The sequence below is a fragment of the Notechis scutatus genome, chromosome 6, assembly GCF_049901735.1.
Source record: "Notechis scutatus isolate UNSWTSFEM ecotype Mainland chromosome 6, rNotScu1.2, whole genome shotgun sequence".
In the NCBI taxonomy this organism is placed as follows: domain Eukaryota; kingdom Metazoa; phylum Chordata; class Lepidosauria; order Squamata; family Elapidae; genus Notechis; species Notechis scutatus.
In genome coordinates, this window is record NC_142014.1 from 60,783,396 (window position 1) to 60,803,927 (window position 20,532).

The 20,532-nt window shown below is 38.8% G+C and overlaps 2 protein-coding genes across 2 annotated transcripts in view; both read left to right on the forward strand.

Moving 5' to 3' along the window:
• ATP6V0A4 (ATPase H+ transporting V0 subunit a4) overlaps nt 1-3,986 on the forward strand; it is a 39,517-nt gene extending 35,531 nt beyond the window's left edge. Inside the window, exons 19-20 of the mRNA XM_026693386.2 lie at nt 3,071-3,242; nt 3,763-3,986. Of these exons, the coding sequence (XP_026549171.1) occupies nt 3,071-3,242; nt 3,763-3,853 (263 nt within the window). The 3' untranslated portion in view covers nt 3,854-3,986. The remainder of the gene's footprint in view (nt 1-3,070; nt 3,243-3,762) is intronic.
• Nucleotides 3,987-12,775: 8,789 nt separating this feature from the next.
• The window catches only part of SVOPL (SVOP like), a 32,015-nt gene continuing 24,258 nt past the window's right edge, over nt 12,776-20,532 (forward strand). The window contains exons 1-4 of the mRNA XM_026695045.2: nt 12,776-12,913; nt 15,023-15,114; nt 17,769-17,867; nt 18,999-19,070. Of these exons, the coding sequence (XP_026550830.2) occupies nt 12,835-12,913; nt 15,023-15,114; nt 17,769-17,867; nt 18,999-19,070 (342 nt within the window). The 5' untranslated portion in view covers nt 12,776-12,834. The remainder of the gene's footprint in view (nt 12,914-15,022; nt 15,115-17,768; nt 17,868-18,998; nt 19,071-20,532) is intronic.

Consider the following 20,532-nt stretch of genomic DNA (forward strand, 5'->3'; position numbering starts at 1 on the left):
TTAGGTTAACAACTCTTAATGCCTTTTTGGCTATGTAGTTGCAGTGGGCTCTAGCACTTAGATCATTAGAGGTGAGTATTCCAAGGTCCTTTACAGAGCTTGAGTCATCAACAAGATCTTGACTATTCAGCTTGTATTTTATTTTCTGATTTTTTTGCCAATATGTAAGACAGAGCATTTATTTGTTGAGATTTGAAGTTGCCATTTGTTTGACCACTCTGATACATAGTCAAGATCTTTTTGTAGGGTAGCAGTATTGTCTGTGGTATTGAACAGCTTTACATCATCAGCGAAGAGAACGCAATTGCTCTTAATATGATCACAGAGGTCGTTTATGTAGAGTATGAAGAGAGTTGGTCCTAGAACACTGCCTTGGGGAACACCACTATTGACAGGTACTGGATTTGATAGTACGCTCCCGATTTTGACCATTTGTTGTCTGTTTGACAGGAATGCTTCTATCCAGTTATTCAGTTGTCCAGAGATACCATAGGATTTTATTTTTAGGAGTAGTTTGTCGTGTACCACTGAATCAAAGGCTTTACAGAAGTCTATGTAGATTGCGTCTATTGCTTTGCCCTGGTCGAGTTGTGTCGTCCATATGTTTTTGCAGTGTAAGAGTTGCAGATTACAGGATAGTTTTTTCTGAAACCAAATTGTTTATTGGAGAGTAGGTTATTTGTCTCTAAGTGAAGGATGATGGATTGGTTAATAATTGATTCCATGACTTTACAGGTGACGCAGCATAAGGAGATTGGCCTGTAATTTTCAACTAGGCTTGGGTCTCCCCTTTTGAAGATGGGGATGACTGTGGCTTGTGACCATAGGTTAGGCAAGGAGCTGGTTCTGAAAGATTTTTCAAAGATTATGCTTAGAGGTTTGGCTATGGCAGTGCATAGCTTTCTTAAGAAGTAGGCACATATTCCATCCGGTCCAATAGATAGAGATGGTTTTAGGTTGCGTAGTGCTTTTTCAACATTGTCTTCTGTGAAATCGATATGTATTAGATCATTGTTGTTATCTGTGGTACGGCTAGGAAATTCTGGACATGATCGATTGCTGTTTACAAATACTGAGCCGAAGAATGTGTTAAAGATGTTGGCTTTAATGGTGTCGTCGTTGCAGTCTTTACCATCAGGTCCTATCAAGGGAGGGATGGACCTTGAGTCTTTTAGTTTGTTGTTTACAAAATTGTAAAAAGCACGGGTGGAATTGGTGCTTAGAAGGTTTTCCTCTTGTTTAATGTGATAATTGGTGCATTCGGTCTTTATCTGGTGGCATAAATTTTTGTATCGGTTTTTGAAATTGGCAACGTGACCAGATTTGTTTTTCCGCCAGAGTGATCTCTTTTTGGATTGAAGTTTCCTTATTGATATGGGTAATCTGCTTTTTGTTTTGTTTTGGGAGTTGTTGTTGGTACATATAGTTTGATGACTCTTTTGACTTCAAGTAAAAATATGTTGTAATGGTCTTCAACAGTATTGCATCCAGTCAATAGAGATTGCCAATCAAGGGATGAGAGATCGTTGTGTATAAGATCATAGTTGCCTTTTTTGAAGTTACAATTGGGAATTACATCATTGTGGTGATTTTTGTGTGGACGTATGTTGAGACAAAAGTCAATCATATTGTGGTCGCTACTGGAAAAGGGTTCTTTAGTTTGTATTCCGTAAATTAAATTCAAACTATTGCAGAAGATGAGATCGAGGCAGTTGTTTAGTCTAGTGTTGTTGGTTACTAGTTGTTCCAGTCCCAGATTTGTAGTAGCATTGTAGAAGGTTGTGTGTATGATTTCAGTTGTACAATCATTTAGGGTCCAGTCAATATGAGGTAGATTGAAATCACCAAGAAAGATAAAAGGGTATGGGCAGGATGCAGCCCATGTTAGTAATGTATTTAGCTTTTAGCTCCAATCCAGGAGCCTTTGCAGGCAGTCGCTTTCGCGACAAACTCTTTTTGTGTTGATGTTATATGTGTTTATATTTTACCAACAAAGAAATAAAGGGAGACTAGTATAGATCTATTTCAAGCTATTTAGCTCTCGTCAGCTAGCCATACCCTTCTGGGATTCGAACCCAGGCTACTTGCATATTATTCCTAGCTGATAATTATTTAAAAGCTGCTCGGATCTCTGTTTCTAGAGCTCTTCCAGAGCATTGTAATATTTTATTGGGATAGGGAAGGGTGGTGGTGCAGAGACATCTATAGGAGGAATCAAAAACATAAAATGGTCCCTGTGAACATGCCATTCAGCCTGTGATCCCATGGTCATAATTGCTATCTTCAAAATTGCTATCCTCATAATTGCTATCTTCATAATTGTGGACAATTAGGTAGGAGTATCACTTCTGTCAATGTTTGCCAGATGTTTGCCATATTTGACCTTTAGTCAGACAGAACAAGACCAAGATGCACTAGGGTGCATAGAACTTAAATTTTGAGTCCCTTCTCTGTAGGAATTGAAGATTTAAGACTGAAATGAGTACATTAAGGCCCTCTTTGCATCCACTCCCAAATCAGCCTAATTCTTTTGGGGAGGATGGGAGTTTCATGATCTGAAACGAATGCCTTAAACCTAAGACTTGGCACCTACTTAAAAAAATCTCCCATGAGCCAACTCTGTTCCCAATGACTATGGAGGTATGACCTTGAAGCTTCTTGGAATTCAGCTTAGCACTAAGTTCTTCTGGGATGCAAGGCAGAGGTGGTATTCAGCAGGTTCTGACCAGTTCTAGAGAACTGGTAGCAGAAATTTTGAGTAGTTCGGAGAACCGGCAAATCCCACCTCTGACTGGCCCTGCCCCCATCTATACTCTGCCTCCCAAGTCCCAGCTGATAGGCTGGGTCTTCTTTTGTTGCCCTGCACAGAAGAATGGAGCTGGAAAGCAGGTTACTGAGGTGGGGAGGGAATGGAGATTTTGCAGTAACCTTCCCTTGCTATGCCACCAAGCCACACCCACTAAGCCATGCCCACAGAACTGGTAGTAAAAAAATTTGAATCCCACCACTGATGCAAGGCATATTTAAGTGTGTTTCTCTCTTGCATTTTTTCCCCTCTTATGTTCTTCAGAGCTCTCAGAGGTTCTTTGGAACTTGCTGTTTTCAATAGGCTTTAAAATGACTGGCTGGATAGGACTCATTGGGATTTTTGTCCTCTTTGCCATTTTTGCTGCTCTGACAATAGCAATTCTACTCATCATGGAAGGTCTTTCTGCCTTTCTACATGCACTCAGGCTTCACTGGTAAGTGTGGTTGTATAAGAACTTTAAGGCACAGCTGTTTCCTTCTCAGCCAGCCAAAAAAACCCCAAACCACAGTAACAGGAAGGTATGCACATTTCCTGTAATGTTTGCAATGTACCGCCCAAAGAATAGTTGAAATGTGCATATAAATATGCATGATATTATGGGTAATTTCTTTTGAAAATTGATAGGGCCCTAGACCAGAACCATGTTGAGTGAGTATGATTGGAGTTATAGTTTAACATATTTGCTAGGTGCAAAGTTGAGAAAAAAACTAGCCCACAACAATAATGCCATTCAAGGTGCTTTTCTTAAGTGGTCCCAATAGCAATGGAGTAGTTGGAAACTGTAGCCTTTTTAATTTCTTATGCACTTCAAAGTTTGTTCCATTGAAGGATATCTTAATCTATTTTTATTGTACTCTTTCTCCATTTTTTGGTAAACCACTTTTTTTTGTTCAGAGAAAAATGGGATAAAAACAATAAAACTAAAAAAAATGATTTCATCTTTTTCCTATTAGGGTGGAATTCCAGAACAAATTCTACTCTGGTTCTGGCTCTTTTTTTGCACCATTCTCCTTCAAGACCATAATAGAAAGGAAGGAAGAATGATTCCTATTAACGATGCTGAAATCTGAAACTTCTGAGGTTTCTGCTATTCTTTTTCTTGGTGAGCATTTCCTTGAGAATTAAGAGCCGGGAAGAATACAGAACTTCCACACTAGGACTTTAGATACCAAATGTGTTGTCAGAGACAAACATAATAAAAAAACTCTGCCTATTCTCCAGATGTGTTGGGACTGAGTCTTCTACTGTTTAAGAATTCTGGAAAATGTGCTTCTAGCACTTCTGGTGTGTACTAGGTTGGAAAAAGGCTGTTTTCCCTTTGCAATCCATTTTAAAAAATAACCCCATCAACAATTGGAGCAGTCTTTCTTAACCTTAGCAACTTTAAGAGGTATGGACTTCAACTCTCTGAATTCCCCAACCAGAAGCTGGGGGTTGAAGTTCACATCTCTTAAAATTGCTAAGGCAGAGAAACACAGATTTAGAGGCATGTGTAAAATCCAACCATTTTGTCAAAATGATGAAGTAAGAATTGTGAAAGTTTATTGAAACCTCATCCCTCCCCTACATGAGTCTGATATTACAATGCAGTGAGCTATGTGCAGTTCTGTACACTGGGGAAACAAAGCAACCATTTCATAAGTGCATGGCACAACATAGGAGAACAAACACACCAAGATTAGATTCAGCAGTCCACCTGCATTTACAAGACAAAGGCCATTTTTTGGGAAGACAACAAAGTCCACATTTTGGACAGAGAAGACTGCTGGTTTGAAAGAGGGGTCAAAGAGGCCATCTTTGTCAAACTTAAACAGCCTTCTCTTAACACAGGGGAAAGGATATGACATCATCTATCTCCATCTGCACCACTCAGGTGACCCTGATGACACAGATAAACCTCCAAGTGACCTTAATGACCCGCTAAAAGAATGCAAATGACCAGCTGTCTGCAAGGAGTATAAATCCTTCCATTCCCCACCATCCAGTCAGAGTTGAAGAAGCTTCTTGGATGAGAAGTGAAACGTCTTCAAGAAAAACCAGAAAGTCTACTTGCCTCTTGAAAAAGCACATTTGGGACAACCATGACCTGGATGACTGAGAATCTCCAGAGACATGTCACAATACTAAAGGGCAAGCCTTGCATCATGGTCTCACAACACTCATTTCTTCACTTGCCCATTTGAGATGATCTTTAGAACCAGTGATTTGGTTTACAACAAATTTGTAAGCCACACCTTTTCTTTCACTCTTATATTTTGGATGCTGATGAATTCACTGAAATTACTTCTGAGCGCAATATATCATTTGACTCTGCTGGTGTACACCATCATATGATTAGGTATTCTTCCTTTTTTAAAAAAAAACCTAGGAAAATTAAAAAGCAAAACATCTCGATTCACATAACAATTGTCAGACTTTCCTCACTTAATAAACCATGACTCTGAAATTATCAGTATGTCCAAAGAAATCTGAATGGTAAATAAGGCATGAACCAGGATTTTATTATCATCATAGGAATAAAATTATTCCAACTTTAATTTACCACTATAAGAATTGCTAAGTCTGCTGTTGATTTGTATTTTACTTGTTGGGAAAAATGATTGAAACTGTCTCATAATTGTGATAGTACTATCACATATTCAAACAGCATGCTGAGACTCAGAAATGAATATAAAACTAAGGACAAAAACTGCCTATTTGCTTCTCTGTCTCTGATACTCCATTATATAAAACTTAAATTCACAACCTAGTGTAAAAGATAAAATGTGTAGTTGACAACACTTTGCTCCACTCAACTGCTTGTTCTTGGATTTAGTCACAAAACAAAAGTGAATTGTTAAAATCATCTTGGTCTCTCTCTCACATACATACATACATACATACATGTTATGACTCCCCTTCAAAATTCAAGCGAGCAAAACAGAAAGCAGCCGTTTCAAAATTAAATCAAACAGAAAGAAGTCTCACAAGATAACGGCTGTCATAAATTACAATCCACAGTAACAATCTTTGCTCTGTTTGGCAAACCAGTCCTGGCAAAAAATCTCAAGCCTCAGAGCTTCTGCTGTATCGTCTTCACGCAATAAGTCACTTTGTTCCTGGCAAATTTTTCCAGCCCAGCTGTGTCCTTTTATACTCATTGAGGCAACGTGCTAATTTCCTTAATTATTGACTCACCCTCCTCCTTCGTTCTAACTGGGTTTGCCTCCTTAATCGTCTTCTGTTCCTTACATTTAACCACAAGTTTTCCAAGTTCTCATCTCCACTAGAAGACTCTCTCAAAACTTCTCTGTCAGCCATTCTCGGCTGTTGATCAGATAAGGAACCAGAGGAGGTCAAAGGTCCTGACAATTCTAATACACCAGGTCTGTCTTCCTTTGTCACGTCCATCTCCTCATCCTGGTTACTATTCCCATCACTGAGCCCTGCCGGCTCATATTTTTCTGCCATGTCCTCCTCACTTGAACTCATATAAGCCACAGGAGCTGAATCCAAGCCCAGAGCCACAACACATACATACATACATACATACACACAAACAAACAAACACCTCTCATACCACATGGAGAGATTTTGAGAAAAGGTTTCATTTAACTTAAGATATGGTTGGATGACAAAGTAGTCTTTAAAATTAATCTTTTAAGGGTTTTTTTGTATTGGCACCCCAAGAATACAAACAAGACAAGGAATGACTGGCAAGTATTTGATATATAAACATGATTGGCTGTTAGAATCCTTTATTATCTTAATTGCTCTGTAATTTATCATGAACTGGCTAAACATTAATCACAAGGACTGTTAGATAAGCAAAGAGGTCTGAAATGTGTCTTAAGTCCTGGGAAACAAGATAGCATTCATAGGAATCTCTGGCAGGCTCCTCTCTGAGTTACTAGAGAATAAAAAAAGGGAGGTGAAGTACAGTTAAGCACAATTATGCCTGTAAGAATCTGTTATCATAGCCTATGTCAATAAAATCCTAGTTTTTCCATGGAGCCAGTTTCCTATTCTGGTCTATTCCAAATAGCTGACCATTAGAAACAAGCTGAGATTGTTAGTCATTACATCTTAAGACCATTTTATTTACAGTAGTTTAGTTTGTTAAGCATGTATGAGAAAACAAGTATAAGTATGAACATAACCTAAAAACTTATCAGTATAAACAAGTATAAGTATATATATAATAAATGAGTATGAATAAATGGGAACAGTAGGACAGGGATGGTAGGCCCTTACGGACCTGCATGCTTCCTTATATATTCTGCACATATTCCTTACATCCCTGCAGCCCAGGGATGTACATGGTTTAAAAATAAGCCAAATGTTTTCTTCCCCAATTTTTCTAGGGTGACACAATCTGTACTATTCAATAAATAAGTGAAAAAAAGATGCTGATGCTTTAAACATCCCATTCCTTGGAACCTTCCCACAGCAACTGGGGTTGTAAATTACCAAGAAACAAGACAAAGGATTACTCTAGGCAGACCACACTGTAACTTTTAATATGAAGCCTGGGGATTTCCTATACATGCCACCTTCTCCATTGACCTCCACCTATTTTATTATATGAATAAAATAAAATGAATTATATGAATTTGCCAATGGGGATTGACTGATGGCTCAAGAACTGATAAATGAATTTTCACCAGAACTTGGATATGCCAGAGTATTCCTGACCTAAAGCAGCCAGTAATCAACCAATCCTGAAGAAATCTTCTCTGGGCCCACTTACAAACACTCCCTTTGGGGACAAGGTGCTTAAGAGGATGGTTTCTCTGCAACATCATACATTATTGGGGTCCATCAACTATCTCAACCTTTTTCAATCTAGATTCAAGCCTGGTTTGGAGGCAAAATAAGTCATAGTCACTGTACTCCAGAGATCTCCAAACTTGGCAACTTTAAGACTTGTGGACTTCAACTCCCAGAATTCCTCAATCAGCCATGGTTGACCAAGCCTTAGTTGCCAAGTTCCATTGGTTGATTGTTCTCACTGTCAGAAAATTTCTCCTTATTTCCAGGTTAAATTTCTCCTTTTTCAGTTTCCATCCATTATTCCTTGTCTGTTTTACAGATGCTTTAGAAAATAAACTAAAACTTCAACATCCTAACATCTAAATTAGGAAAGGAGAGAGAGAGAGAGAGAGAGAGAGAGAGAGAGAGAGAGAGAGAGAGAGAGAGAGAGAGAGAGAGAGAGAGAGAATGAATATGAATGAATGAATGAATGAATATGAATTAGTGTCAGGACAGTGTGATAAATGGATGGATGAAGGCCAATAAACTGAGATCAAATCCTATCACAATGGAGAACAACTTATTTTTAGAATTCAGAAACAGGAAAATTTAGCTATTCTAAATTGTAGAGGGCATGAAGAACAGTTTTGAAGGATAGTGAGATCTTTTACCAGGGGCATGTTCCTGGTAGGAATGGCTTAAGTAGGAATGTTCCTGGTAGGAATGGCTTCCCATGTGGCTTAAGTTGATTCCAACAAACTTCAGAAAATGTCTCAGATAGGCTCCTCAATGCACACAAATATAAGGAAGAGGGAAACATTCTGACTTGCAGAATCCTATTATTATAGCTGTTCTCATAAAAATAGTTTTAGACCTATATGGTATTGGTTTCTTAGTGTGGTCCACCTTATAGGGCTAACCTAAAAGGGGTTGCCTATATTTGTAATATACAGTAGTAATTTGAAGTTTTAAAAGTAATACTTGCCATTGGAAGTCTCAGTAGCTCCCAGGGGTTATGCGTGTCAATTGCCACCTTTGGTTGGTATACAACTGCATTCTTTCCTGGATGTTATTACAGCTGCAGTTGTTCATGCACTAGTAGCTTCACATTTAAGTCAATGTGCTCTGTGTGGGGTTCCTCTTTGAGCCAGGACCAGAAGCTGTTGTTGTGCACAATGTAGGTGCCAAATTACTGAGCAGGGCACCTTGTCATGCACATGTTACATCTCTTTTTCTTTTAAAGTTACAACTCGGATACCAAGCTGAGTTCCAAATTTGGTTTATGCCTTACAAAGAACTAAGCAATTTTGGATCAGGATGCCTCTCAGAGCACCTTCACACATTAAAATGGGATAAGTCACTGAGCTCGCCTTGCTAAATATACCAAGAGCCATCTAACATCATCTTAAGCAGGCTTTTTCCTGCGCTATTATCATGGAATTCACTTCCATTTATGCCAATTTCCACTGGCGATAATCAGGTTATTACCAAATAACCATCACTAATTGGACAGAGAGTATCCACAGCAGAATGTAATTGGAAATTTGAGAAGCCAGGAAAATGTTGTTCTTCAATGGAAGACAGGTCACTTAAGTCCACCTTTTAGCCACCTTGTACCTAAGATAACTACAAAATCCAACTTTCCACTCAAGCAATATCATTACAGCTTATTTCTTTTGTGGGAAGCAAGTATGCAATAGTACTTTCTTTTCCATCAGACTGGAAGGACAATGCTTGAAATAGCCCAGGGATGAACTCAACACAAACATACTGCAAAATGCCTGCAAAGGGTGCACAAAGATGAACGTGTATTTGCAGCACCTTGACAATGCCCGATTGGTTTCACTCAGAGTGAGGGCAGTGCTCTCTGTATGCATCTTACGAATTATACTCCTGATGTTAGATCTGGACAAGGAATTGCACTAACCATGTATTGACCATCTGTAAACTGATTGTGAGAGCCCTCATTTACATGACAGTCTTATAACAAATAGAACATCACGTCCAATCATTACACTCCATTGAAGTATTTCCATCCGTTTCAATCAACTCTGAATTTTATAGGACAAATACAACATGCTTGAAACAAAAGACAAGCATTCTTGATGTAATTCTAGTTTTGTATGTGATTTCACTGTTTTCAGAGATTTTCAGATGTGGCTGCTGAAAATTTTCTCCCTACCCCCATTTTCTCAGCAATGTGGGATATTGTTGCAATGGCTTATTTCCAAGTGATCAGAATTTAAGTGGAAAGGGTATTATCTGAAACTGAATATGTTTGTGTACTTCTAAAAGAAAGGATTTCTTTTATCCTTTCAAATACAGTCCACGGGTTATATTCGGGTTGCCAAGGTTTTTTTTTTCCCTGTAGAGTTAAATATATACCGGAAGCAGGATCCAACCATTTTAGTTCTTACCCCATTGATCAATAGAATATATTCCTAAATCTCTAGTTCTAAATTTAAATCTCTAGCCAGAACTGGCCTGATAGAAAAGAAAGGATGGTACCAGAAACCAGCTGATTTATCCCAATTTATCAGCTGACTTTCAGTATGGATGATGGGACATTTGGATGGCAGCAGGCTAACTAAGGATGCTCTGAGCCCACACCACAGCCTGGTCTCTGTAAGGAATAAAAACCATCTACAGACTCAAGAGGAAAATGAGAAACCACTGACAGGCCCAAATCTGCTTCTGAAGGTGGCCACTTCATTTTATAATTCATGCAATTGTTCATTACCCTGAGTCATATTTTGTGAGATGGTCCACCATATAAAGATGGTAATTAGTAAAATAAAATAAAATGTCCTGTGAAGGGGCCAGACAGATTTTTTTTCACTCTTCTCGGTATCATTAAACTTGTTATTCTCAATATGTGCTCCTGATCTTGGCAGCCAAAATACTTTTCCTATTCATTTTAATCTCTCATTCCATCCTCTGGTCTTCCTATATGCTCAAAAAGAAGAAGTGATATTGTACAGCAAATTGCTATTCTGAACTGTTGTCCTGTTCAATTAAATGTATAGGTTTGTCCAACTTATCAATGGAGTTGAACATGTATTAAAATTATGCTATGTATTTAAATTTGCTGCTCTGCATTGATAGACTCCTAACATCTATCCTTCAGTTTTTGCAGCTTTCCAAATTTGACAATGTCCTTTACAAATGCATACCTACTACACCTTTATGAAGCCTCTGAAAAGGCATGTTGTACACTAATATTCCTGAAGAACTGTGGCAGACACATCCTCTCTGAAAGGCTTGCACAAATGCTTCAAGGGCTTTCTTAGGACATCTTTATTAATGTGTACTTGGACAACAACTGCTATGCTTCAAGGGCTGGTCTCATTGGAATTTTTTATTTTTTTTTGTATGCAGGGCATGTGCAGAAATTTGAGGAAGCCTTTAAATCAGCAGTGCCAAGTTTCTAAGGATGTACTGAGCTCAGTTCTTGGGAAATTGTAAACAAAATGCAGGAACCTATCCACAGGATGACTATATTTCTAGTCATCCTGTAGAGTCAGCTTTCTGTTATATCTACCCAGGAGGGCTGACGGAAAAAGCATGCATGCTTTGGAAAATAAGCACACAAATGCATTTTAATTTTAGGTCATCTTTAAGTAAACATAGCAACAAGGTTAACAGATCAGTAAAACCGAGGAACTCAAAATAAATATACATGAAAGATTTCACAAAAATAAGAAATGGAGAGAAACTGATAGACAGATTCATCCATGTTACTTTCCAACCAGTTCCCTTCTTAGAAGATTTGCTGAATTCAGACTAGTAACATACACTCAGTGTAAGATATATGTGTGATTTGCATTATTGCAATTAGACCCTGCTTCCATCTCTGGCTTCTTTTAATCAATCACTGAAATAACAGAGCCAATCTTTTGTGAGAATGCAAGGGCAGCAGTGATATATGAGATTGACATAGAAATCCTGTGTCTTGCTTTAAAAAAAAAAGTAAACCAACAGCAAAAGAGCATACAATTACACACTTGTTAAGAAATTCCTGGTTTGGCCACCTGCTCTCTAAGCAGAGAGAATTAATTACTAGGAAGGTCTTAAACCTGAAATCTGAAGAGGCAAAGATGTTATAATGGGAACTGTACACCTTCAGCCATGAAGGAAAGTGGTAAGCCCAGGTATATTGCGTGATTATAGCAAGCAAAGGGGAGCTACATATTTGAAAAGACAAGGAGAGAGCAAGACTTAACTAATTGTTTGACAAAAGGTAAGAAAAATATTCACTGTGGAGGAATGAAACAAGTTACTTCTCTAATTTCCCCCCCTCATTATAAGAACTTAATTTACTTAACTGCATTTAGTAATGATTTTTATGGTATTAGTGCAGTGGCAACCCAATGTTCTCCAACTGTGTTTGGTTACAACTCTCATCACTTGCAACTATGGCCTGAAGGGCAGGAGGTTAGGGAAGGGGATGTAATGTCAGATTGTGAAAAAGAATTGGTCTGGAAATATAAATCAGCCACAGACCTTATTGAATACACTGGGGGTTTCATCTCTTAATCTAATCTACCTACAAGGATAGCTGTGGAGATCAAGTGGGATGATGTAATAAATAAAAATGTAATAAAGTTGTAAATGTATGCACATTTTTCTGCGAATAATTCCTGTCGAACCCTGTTCCTCTGTATTAAGATAAAGGATTACCCAGCATGGTAATTCTGGCCACTAAGGAATTCATACATTTGCTAAGTATTGCAGTGTTCTCTCATACTGTTGTAATTATCCATCCCTTCAATAATTAATTATTTTGCTATTAGCATTCATTATCAAACTATTGCCATCTGAAATTAGGACTAGCCATTTTATAGAATTTACAGTTTGGTTTGTATAAAGCCAGGGGAGTATTTGCTTAGATTTAAAACTGGATTGAATGAAGTAAGCATAATTTATAAAGCAGTGTACAGTTTAAACAGAGCTTAGTATTGATCAGTTGATTCTGTTCTTCAGCCAAGGGGTAGCCGTTAGAGAAATGGTCTTTTATATCAGAGATGGGGGGACATTTGGGATCTGGGTTTTGAGGGTCGTTTTTTTTAAGTAATTCTTTTCCAACAGTAGGAGATGAAAAATAAGTGACCAGGAGAAATTCAGGTGCAAAATAATCTCAGGGAACAAAATTCTATATGTAGTATTTTTTCTTAATTTACCATTATCCAAGCCCACAACTTCAAGAAGATTCCTTTATATCTTCAATGTAGTTTTCAACTGAATTAAGAGTTTCTACATACAAAACCTCCAAGTAAATTAATGCAAATTGAAAGATGTCAGTCAAGCAGCAACAAGGAACAAATGCTGTGACTGTTGAGGAAATGGGAACTCAGGAACAGGAGACAAAGAAAGGTAAATTCTCTCTCTCCTCAACTGAAAAGTTGTGAAATTGCCAACAAAAATGTAGGCATACTTTAATATTATGCAAACGGAGCAGTTTTGGGTTGTAAGTACACTGCTCAAAAAAATAAAGGGAACACTTAAACAACACAATGTAACTCCAAGTCAATCGCACTTCTGTGAAATCAAACTGTCCACTTAGGTAGCAACACTGATTGACAATCAATTTCACATGCTGTTGTGCAAATGGAATAGACAACAGGTGGAAAGCATAGGCAGGTAGCAAGACATCCCCAATAAAGGAGTGGTTCTGCAGGTGGTGACCACAGACCACTTCTCAGTTCCTATGCTTTCTGGCTGATGATTTGGTCACTTTTGAATGCTGGCAGTGCTTTCACTAGTGGTAGCATGAGAAGGAGTCTACAACCCACACAAGTGGCTCAGGTAGTGAAGCTCATCCAGGATGGCACATCAATGCGAGCTGTGGCCAGAAGGTTTGCTGTGTCTGTCAGCGTAGTGTCCAGAGCATGGAAGCGCTACCAGGAGACAGGCCAGTACATCAGGAGATGTGGAAGAGGCCGTAGGAGGGCAACAACCCAGCATCAGGACCTCTACCTCCGCCTTTGTGAAAGGAGGGACAGGAGGAGCACTGCCATAGTCCTGCAAAATGACCTCCAGAGGGCCACAAATGTGCATGTGGCTGCTCAAATGGTCAGAAACAGACTCCATGAGGGTGGTATGAGGGGCCGACGTCCACAGGTGGGGGTTGTGCTTACAGCCCAACACCGTGCAGGACCTTTGGCATTCGCCAGAGAACACCAAGATTGGCAAATTCGCCACTGGCTCCCTGTGCTCTTCACAGATGAAAGCAGGTTCACATTGAGCACATATGACAGATGTAACAGGGTCTGGAGACACCGTGGAGAACATTCTGCCTCCTGCAACATCTTCCAGCATGACCGGTTTGGCAGTGGGTCAGTAATGGTGTGGGGTGGCATTTCTTTAGGGGGCCGCACAGCCCTCCATGTGCTCGCCAGAGGTAGCCTGACTGCCATTAGGTACTGAGATGAGATCCTCAGACCCCTTGTGAGACCATATACTGGTGCAGTTGGCCCTGGTTTCCTTCTAATGCAAGACAATGCTAGACTTCATGTGGCTGGAGTGTGTCAGCAGTTCCTGCAAGACGAAGGCATTGATGCTATGGACTGGCCCGCCCGTTCCCCAGACCTGAATCCAATTGAGCACATCTGGGACATCATGTCTCACTCCATTCACCAACGCCACATTGCTCCACAGACTGTCCAGGAGTTGGGAGATGCTTTAGTCCAGGTGTGGGAGGAGATCCCTCAGGAGACCATCTGCATCAAGAGCATGCCCAGGCGTTGTAGGGAGGTCATACAGGCATGTGGAGGCCACACACACACTACTGAGCCTCATTTTGACTTGTTTTTAAGGACATTACATCAGAGTTGGATCAGTTTTTTTCCACTTTAATTTTGAGTGTAGCTCCAAATCCAGACCTCCATGGGTTGCTAAATTTGATTTCCATTGATAATTTTTGTGTGATTTTGTTGTCAGCACATTCAACTATGTAATGAACAAAGTATTTAATAAGAATATTTCATTCATTCAGATCTAGGATGTCTTATTTTTGTGTTCCCTTTACTTTTTTGAGTAGTGTATATAATGTATTCCTGACACTTATGCAGAAAATGTGACTTACCCAAACTTTTCACATCTTATTGATGGTCTTTTGTCCCTCTCATAATTCTCTATTTGAAACCATCTTCTGTTTCAACCATCCTTACATAAGATTCTTCTTTTGTCCACAATAAATCCAATTTAGTAAATAAATAGTTTAGAAGGAAGGCAACAGGCCTTGCAAATGCCCATTGATAGCTTTTGGAGTGCTGAAAGAGATAAGGTAAACAGGACATCTAATTTTAGATTTGTGGATAACAGTGAAATTAATTATTTTTATATGTGCATATTAGTGCATATTTCAGGGAAATCTGTATTCTTCTCCTCCCGTGTTTTGGTAATGTTTTCTATGTTTAAGAATAATGAATAAATGCTAATTTATTCTATGTATTATAACTATTAACATTCTATTAAATACAGAGCAAAAGACCTTTACAGTAGAAGAAGCTGTGGAAACAATTGGTTTTGGGAGATTCCACATTGCACTCTTTATGATCATGGGTAGCACTGGTGTAAGTTATTTTTATTAATATTGCACTGAAATTTATCATCATTTCCTAAAACTTTTCCCCTTTGCAGGAGTGGCCTCAGTTTTATTGGTTGCTGAGAAGCATTTGAATTTCTTTCAAATTCCATGGTATTGTGCAAGGTCCATTGTTCTATGATACCAGAGAATTTGTTGCTCTTTTATTATAGTCTTCCCCGCATCATTTGTTGTCCACAATTCTAGATTAGGAAAAGTGATGTAGGAATTGTCTCTGAGATTTAATGGAGACCTAGAAATCTTGGAGGGGATGAGCAGGCTGGAGAGATTTCCATGGTGGAGGTGCAGGCATTCATACAGCCCTCCACACTTTGGAATATCCTTTTTGCACCACATGGTGTGAAGATGAAAAAAAGATTGCTTTTTTTCTTCAAAAGGCTGATGTTTCCTTGAGAAAGAAGTAGAAAATGTTTTGCTTCTCATCCAAGAAGCTTCATCAGTTCTGATCAGTGGTGGGATTCAAATTGTTTTACTACCGGTTCTATGGGAGTGGCTTGGTGGGCATGGCGTGGCTTGGTGAGTGTGGCAGGGGAAGGATACTGCAAAATCCCCATTCCCTGCTTTCCAGCTCTGTTCTCCTGTGTAGGGCAACAAAAGAAGACCCAGCCGATCAGTTGGGACTCCAGAGGCAGAGAATAGATGGGGGCGGGGCCAGTCAGAGGTGGCATTTACCAGTTCTCTGAACTACTCAAAATTTCCACTACAGGTTCTCCAGAACTGGTCAGAACCTGCTGAATATCACCCCTGGTTCTGATGGTGGGGGACTGATGAAGCTTCCTGGATGAAAAACAAAATGTTTTCTTCTTTTTCCTTAAGGAAAAAAACAGTCCAGTTGCCTTTTGAAGAAATAAAGCACCTTTGAGACAGCTATGACCTGGTCCTGGATGACCGAGAATTTCCACAGACATGATTTTAAGATGCAGAACATTTCGGCATAATACTATATTTTGATGAAATTTATTGTGCTAACACTTCCAAGCACATTGGCTGCTCTTCTCTGTCTTCTTAACACTTCCTTTAGGGATATTCTGGGACATTCTGGAGTATGAGTCAGAAAGTTATTTGCAGAAAAGCTCTCAATTTTCACCCTTTCACATCTCCTCTGCCCTCTAAAAATCTAGGCTTCTTCCGAGTTATGCTAAGTGCTAGCTAATGTTCAGGCAGTGTGTAACAATGTGGTTCTGACTTTTCCAACAAGGAAGTATGGGGATCCATCAGGCAGCTGTAACAGGGAGGTTGAAGGGCAGAGATTGAAGATAGAGACATGGCCAAGGATTGGAGTGTCTATTTATTTTGAATATATTTAATCCAGGGGTGGGCTGCTATGGGTTTGGGTGAATCCATTGCTAATGTTATGACTGGTTCGGCAAACCGCCAAATCCCATCCATGACTGGCCCCGCCCACCCCTCTCCTCCCCTCCCCTCTCAGGAATCTCCACGTGGCCCATTTTGGATGCGAGGTAGGTGCAGGGCCCATTCAGAGGCTCGGAGAGGGGGGGAAATGGGCCTCTCGGAAGTCCAGAAACAGGCCTGTTTCCAGCCTCTGGAAGGCCTCCGGAGCCCAGGGGAGGCAGTTTTCACCATCCCAGAGGCTCGAGGAAAGCCTCCAGAGCCTGGGGAAGGTGAAAATGCCCCTCCCCCCACCGTTGTGACTAGGCTGACTAGGCTACACCCACCATGGCCATTTCCACCCAGCAACTCAGCAAAGAACCGGTTGCTGAAATTTTTCAAGGCCACCCCTGGTTTAATCTCTATGGTCACTAGCACTCTCTGAGTTTGGAACTGTAGGAAAACCAGGAGTTGCAGACAGTATCATTTCAGAATATTGAAATAACATAGAGGGTTTTTTCCCCAATTAAAACTTTTTTGTTAGTTTATCAAAGTATAAAATACAAAGAAAAAAAAACATGGAAAATTAGGAAAAGAGGAAGGGAAATGGGAGAAAAAAAGAAAAAAAGGCATCAACTTCAGACTCTCTTTAGCACAGTCAAAGGTAACAACATTACAACTATAACTTTTTGCCTTTACATAGCAGTATGTACAAGCCATTTCTATAACAATAAGTCTGTCTAACTTACAAAAATATAATCAACGTTTCATTTTTTCCCCCTCATTGCAAACATAAAATCCAGAAGCAATTTCAAACTAATGACAACATTTAATATAATTTCTTATTTAGATAAAAGAAACATTTTAACCATCTCAGCTTCCCCTGGGGAATAATATATTATTCATTCTCATATTTTCAAATCTAGTCCATAATGTTTTGCCAACTTTAAAATATTGTTCTGGATTACTTATAAAAACCCGGCAAACTGCATATACATACATCCTCATTTTATACATGCAAAACTAACTTAAAGCTTTCTAACAATACATATATTATTTTCTTAAAAAAATCCATCCTAATTAATTAAACCATATTTAAGTCACTCCATCCAGTTTATCTTCATAGAATAGAGTCTTTTTCTCCTCGGGAGAGTCTATCATAGCATAGAGTTTATAATAGTACTATACAGGCTTGGAGAAGTAGAATGAGAATTGAAAATTCCCTCTTTGTGTCTTGGGTATGTTGAAAATGATATATATTTTAAATATTGTTTCATATGTTCATCCCCAAAGGTGGTAGAAGCTATGGAAATCATGCTGATTGCTGTAGTGGGTCCTGTCATCCGATGTGAATGGCAGCTTAAAAATTGGCAAGTGGCTTTAGTGACAACAGTGAGTAGAATTTCTACAATCACATGATCATTGGACTAACATTGGGGAGAAGGTATTGGGACCATTATGAGACAAGATAAATCATGTTCCTCAGTCAAATGATTCTGGTCACATTAAAACAGAAGTGTCAAACTCAAGGCTGGATCCCATGGGCTGGATCTGGCCCATGATGTGCTCAGGTCCAATTCGCTGAGCTGTCCTGGAAAATGTAAGGGTCACTTTGGCCTGGTCTACCCGTGTCACTTCAGCCCAATGTGAAGAGGAAATATCGGGCCAGTGTGGCTTTGGCCTGGTCTACCCAATATGAAAAGGAAACATGCCAACAGTTTGGGGAGCAAGCTGGTCAGACCCATCCAGTCAGCCATGCCCGCCTCGCCCCCCCAAGGTCAACCACAACCCTGATGCAGCCCTCAATGAAATTGAGTTTGACACCCCTGCATTAAAACATCAGCATTAGTTGCTTCATCATTATTCCATTTTTTTCTGTGCTTATATAATTTTCTTATTCAGATTCCAAAAATCCCTTGACCAGTCATGGATGTCTTAGCATAAATGTCTTGGGTCAACCTTGGCTCCAAAATCAAACCAAACCAGGTCTCCCAAATAAATAGTCATATATGTATATTCATCTGTTCAGCTAAGAATATTTGTGATTATTCTTTCCATTCCTGGACTTGCTTTTCAAATTACTGTATGGCTATAATAATTTTCATTAGTGAATTTACTGAACTGTAAAGATAGCCTTTAACTGACCTTCAGCTACTGAAACTGAAAACTTCAACCTCAGTGGAGAACTGAGGGATCAGTAATTGGATAAGGGGGTCTGAAGATGGGCTCTTGACATTTAAGAAGACCCTGCACTATATCAGGTTCCTTCTTGTCTGTTTGGAAGCTATCATTTCCTTTGTCTTAGTGACACCAACAATAGAAATCTGGTGACTCCCATGCTGATTTTCCATATTATTTTAAGAGCATTAATAGTTGGCCAAATAAAAATTTGGGGTGATACAGGTAGAGATTCAGATGTTGGAAGACAGAGCTAAATGTGCTTTAATGTTAGTTTCTCATTCATTTGTGTATCAAATCACTGTCTGATCTTGCTTGGAACTGTACATGATGACTTTTTTTCAGATGGTATTTTTTGGCTACATGATGGCTAGTGTAACATTTGGAATGCTAGCAGATAAATTTGGTCGTTGTAAGGTAAGTGTTTTTCTTTTACTGTTCTGCTTAAATTTTTATACTAATTTTATTATCATGTTCAGTTACACACATTAAAAAACTAATACAAACTGAAAAAGTATAAAAGAATGAAAAGATAGCAAATACAGGGAAAAGATATAGTAAAAAAATATATGGTTAGTCCTCAACTTACAACATTCAGTTAGTGACTTTTCAAAGTTACAATGGCACTGAAGAGTGATTTAGGAATTTTTTCACACTTATCACCCACCATTACAGCATCTCCATGGCCACATGATCAAAATTTGGACTCTTGTCAACTGGATCATATTTTTGACAGTTGCAGCTGTCCCAGGGTCATGTGATCAGTTTTTGCGACCTTTGAACAAGCAAAGTCAAAAAGGAAACCAGATTCACTTGACAATTGTGTTACTAACTTAATTACTGTGGCAAAAAAGATGGTAAAATACTCACTTAACTATCTTTCTTGGCAAAAGATTTGAGGCTCAATTGTGGCCGTAAGTTGAGGACTACAATACCTGTATGAAAAAATCACTTCCCCCTTCATCATAGCAAGTACAATTTCAGTAACTTGTACTTTCTCTGAAAATCTTCTTCCTACATATGCTATAGAGCACTGCACACCAGAACAATTAGACACAAGAACAGTTTCCCCCCGAAATCAAACAAACAATTGCCAAACAAATAATTCTCTCAACACTGTTCAACTATTTACAAAGTCTGCACTACTATTACTATTAATCTTCCCATCACTCCTTATCACCCATCCCCTCCCACTTGTGACTGTATGACTGTAACTTTGTCGCTTGTACGATTTATATTGACTGTTTCCTAGTATGATTTGATTGTTTATTGTACCCTATGACTATCATTAAGTGTTGTACCTTATGATTCTTAACGAATGTATCTTTTCTTTTATGTATACTGAGAGCATTTGCACCAAGACAAATTCCTTGTGTGTCCAATCACACTTGGCCAATAAAGAATTCTATTCTATTCTAGTCATCTCTTATCATCTCTTACAAACAAATTCTTAACCTTTTCATTTGGTCATGGTCAACAAAAGTTTATTAAAGACTTTCAGAAACAACAACATATATATTTTAAACTTGATCAAATAAACATTCCCTTTGATTTTAACAATCTTGTTCTTTAATCGTTTTAAATATCTGGAACCTGATTTTTGTTCATTTTTTCTTTGTCTCTCTTCAAATAATCCTTTTTTATTTCAGCAAGTCTCTTTTGTAAACACAAAATAAGAAAATTATCCAAGCCAGTTTATTGATTTTTATTTGTGTCTCCCTTTTAATTAAGACTTCAGGCAGTTTAGTCTCAGTCTTATCCAGTAAAAGCTGTTCCTCTTCTATATCCTCATTTAAAACCAGTTTACTTAGGATGTCAGATACTTTTAAGATTAGCTTCTGAGTCCGCTGTTCAGAAATATTCTCCGAAAGTTAAAATA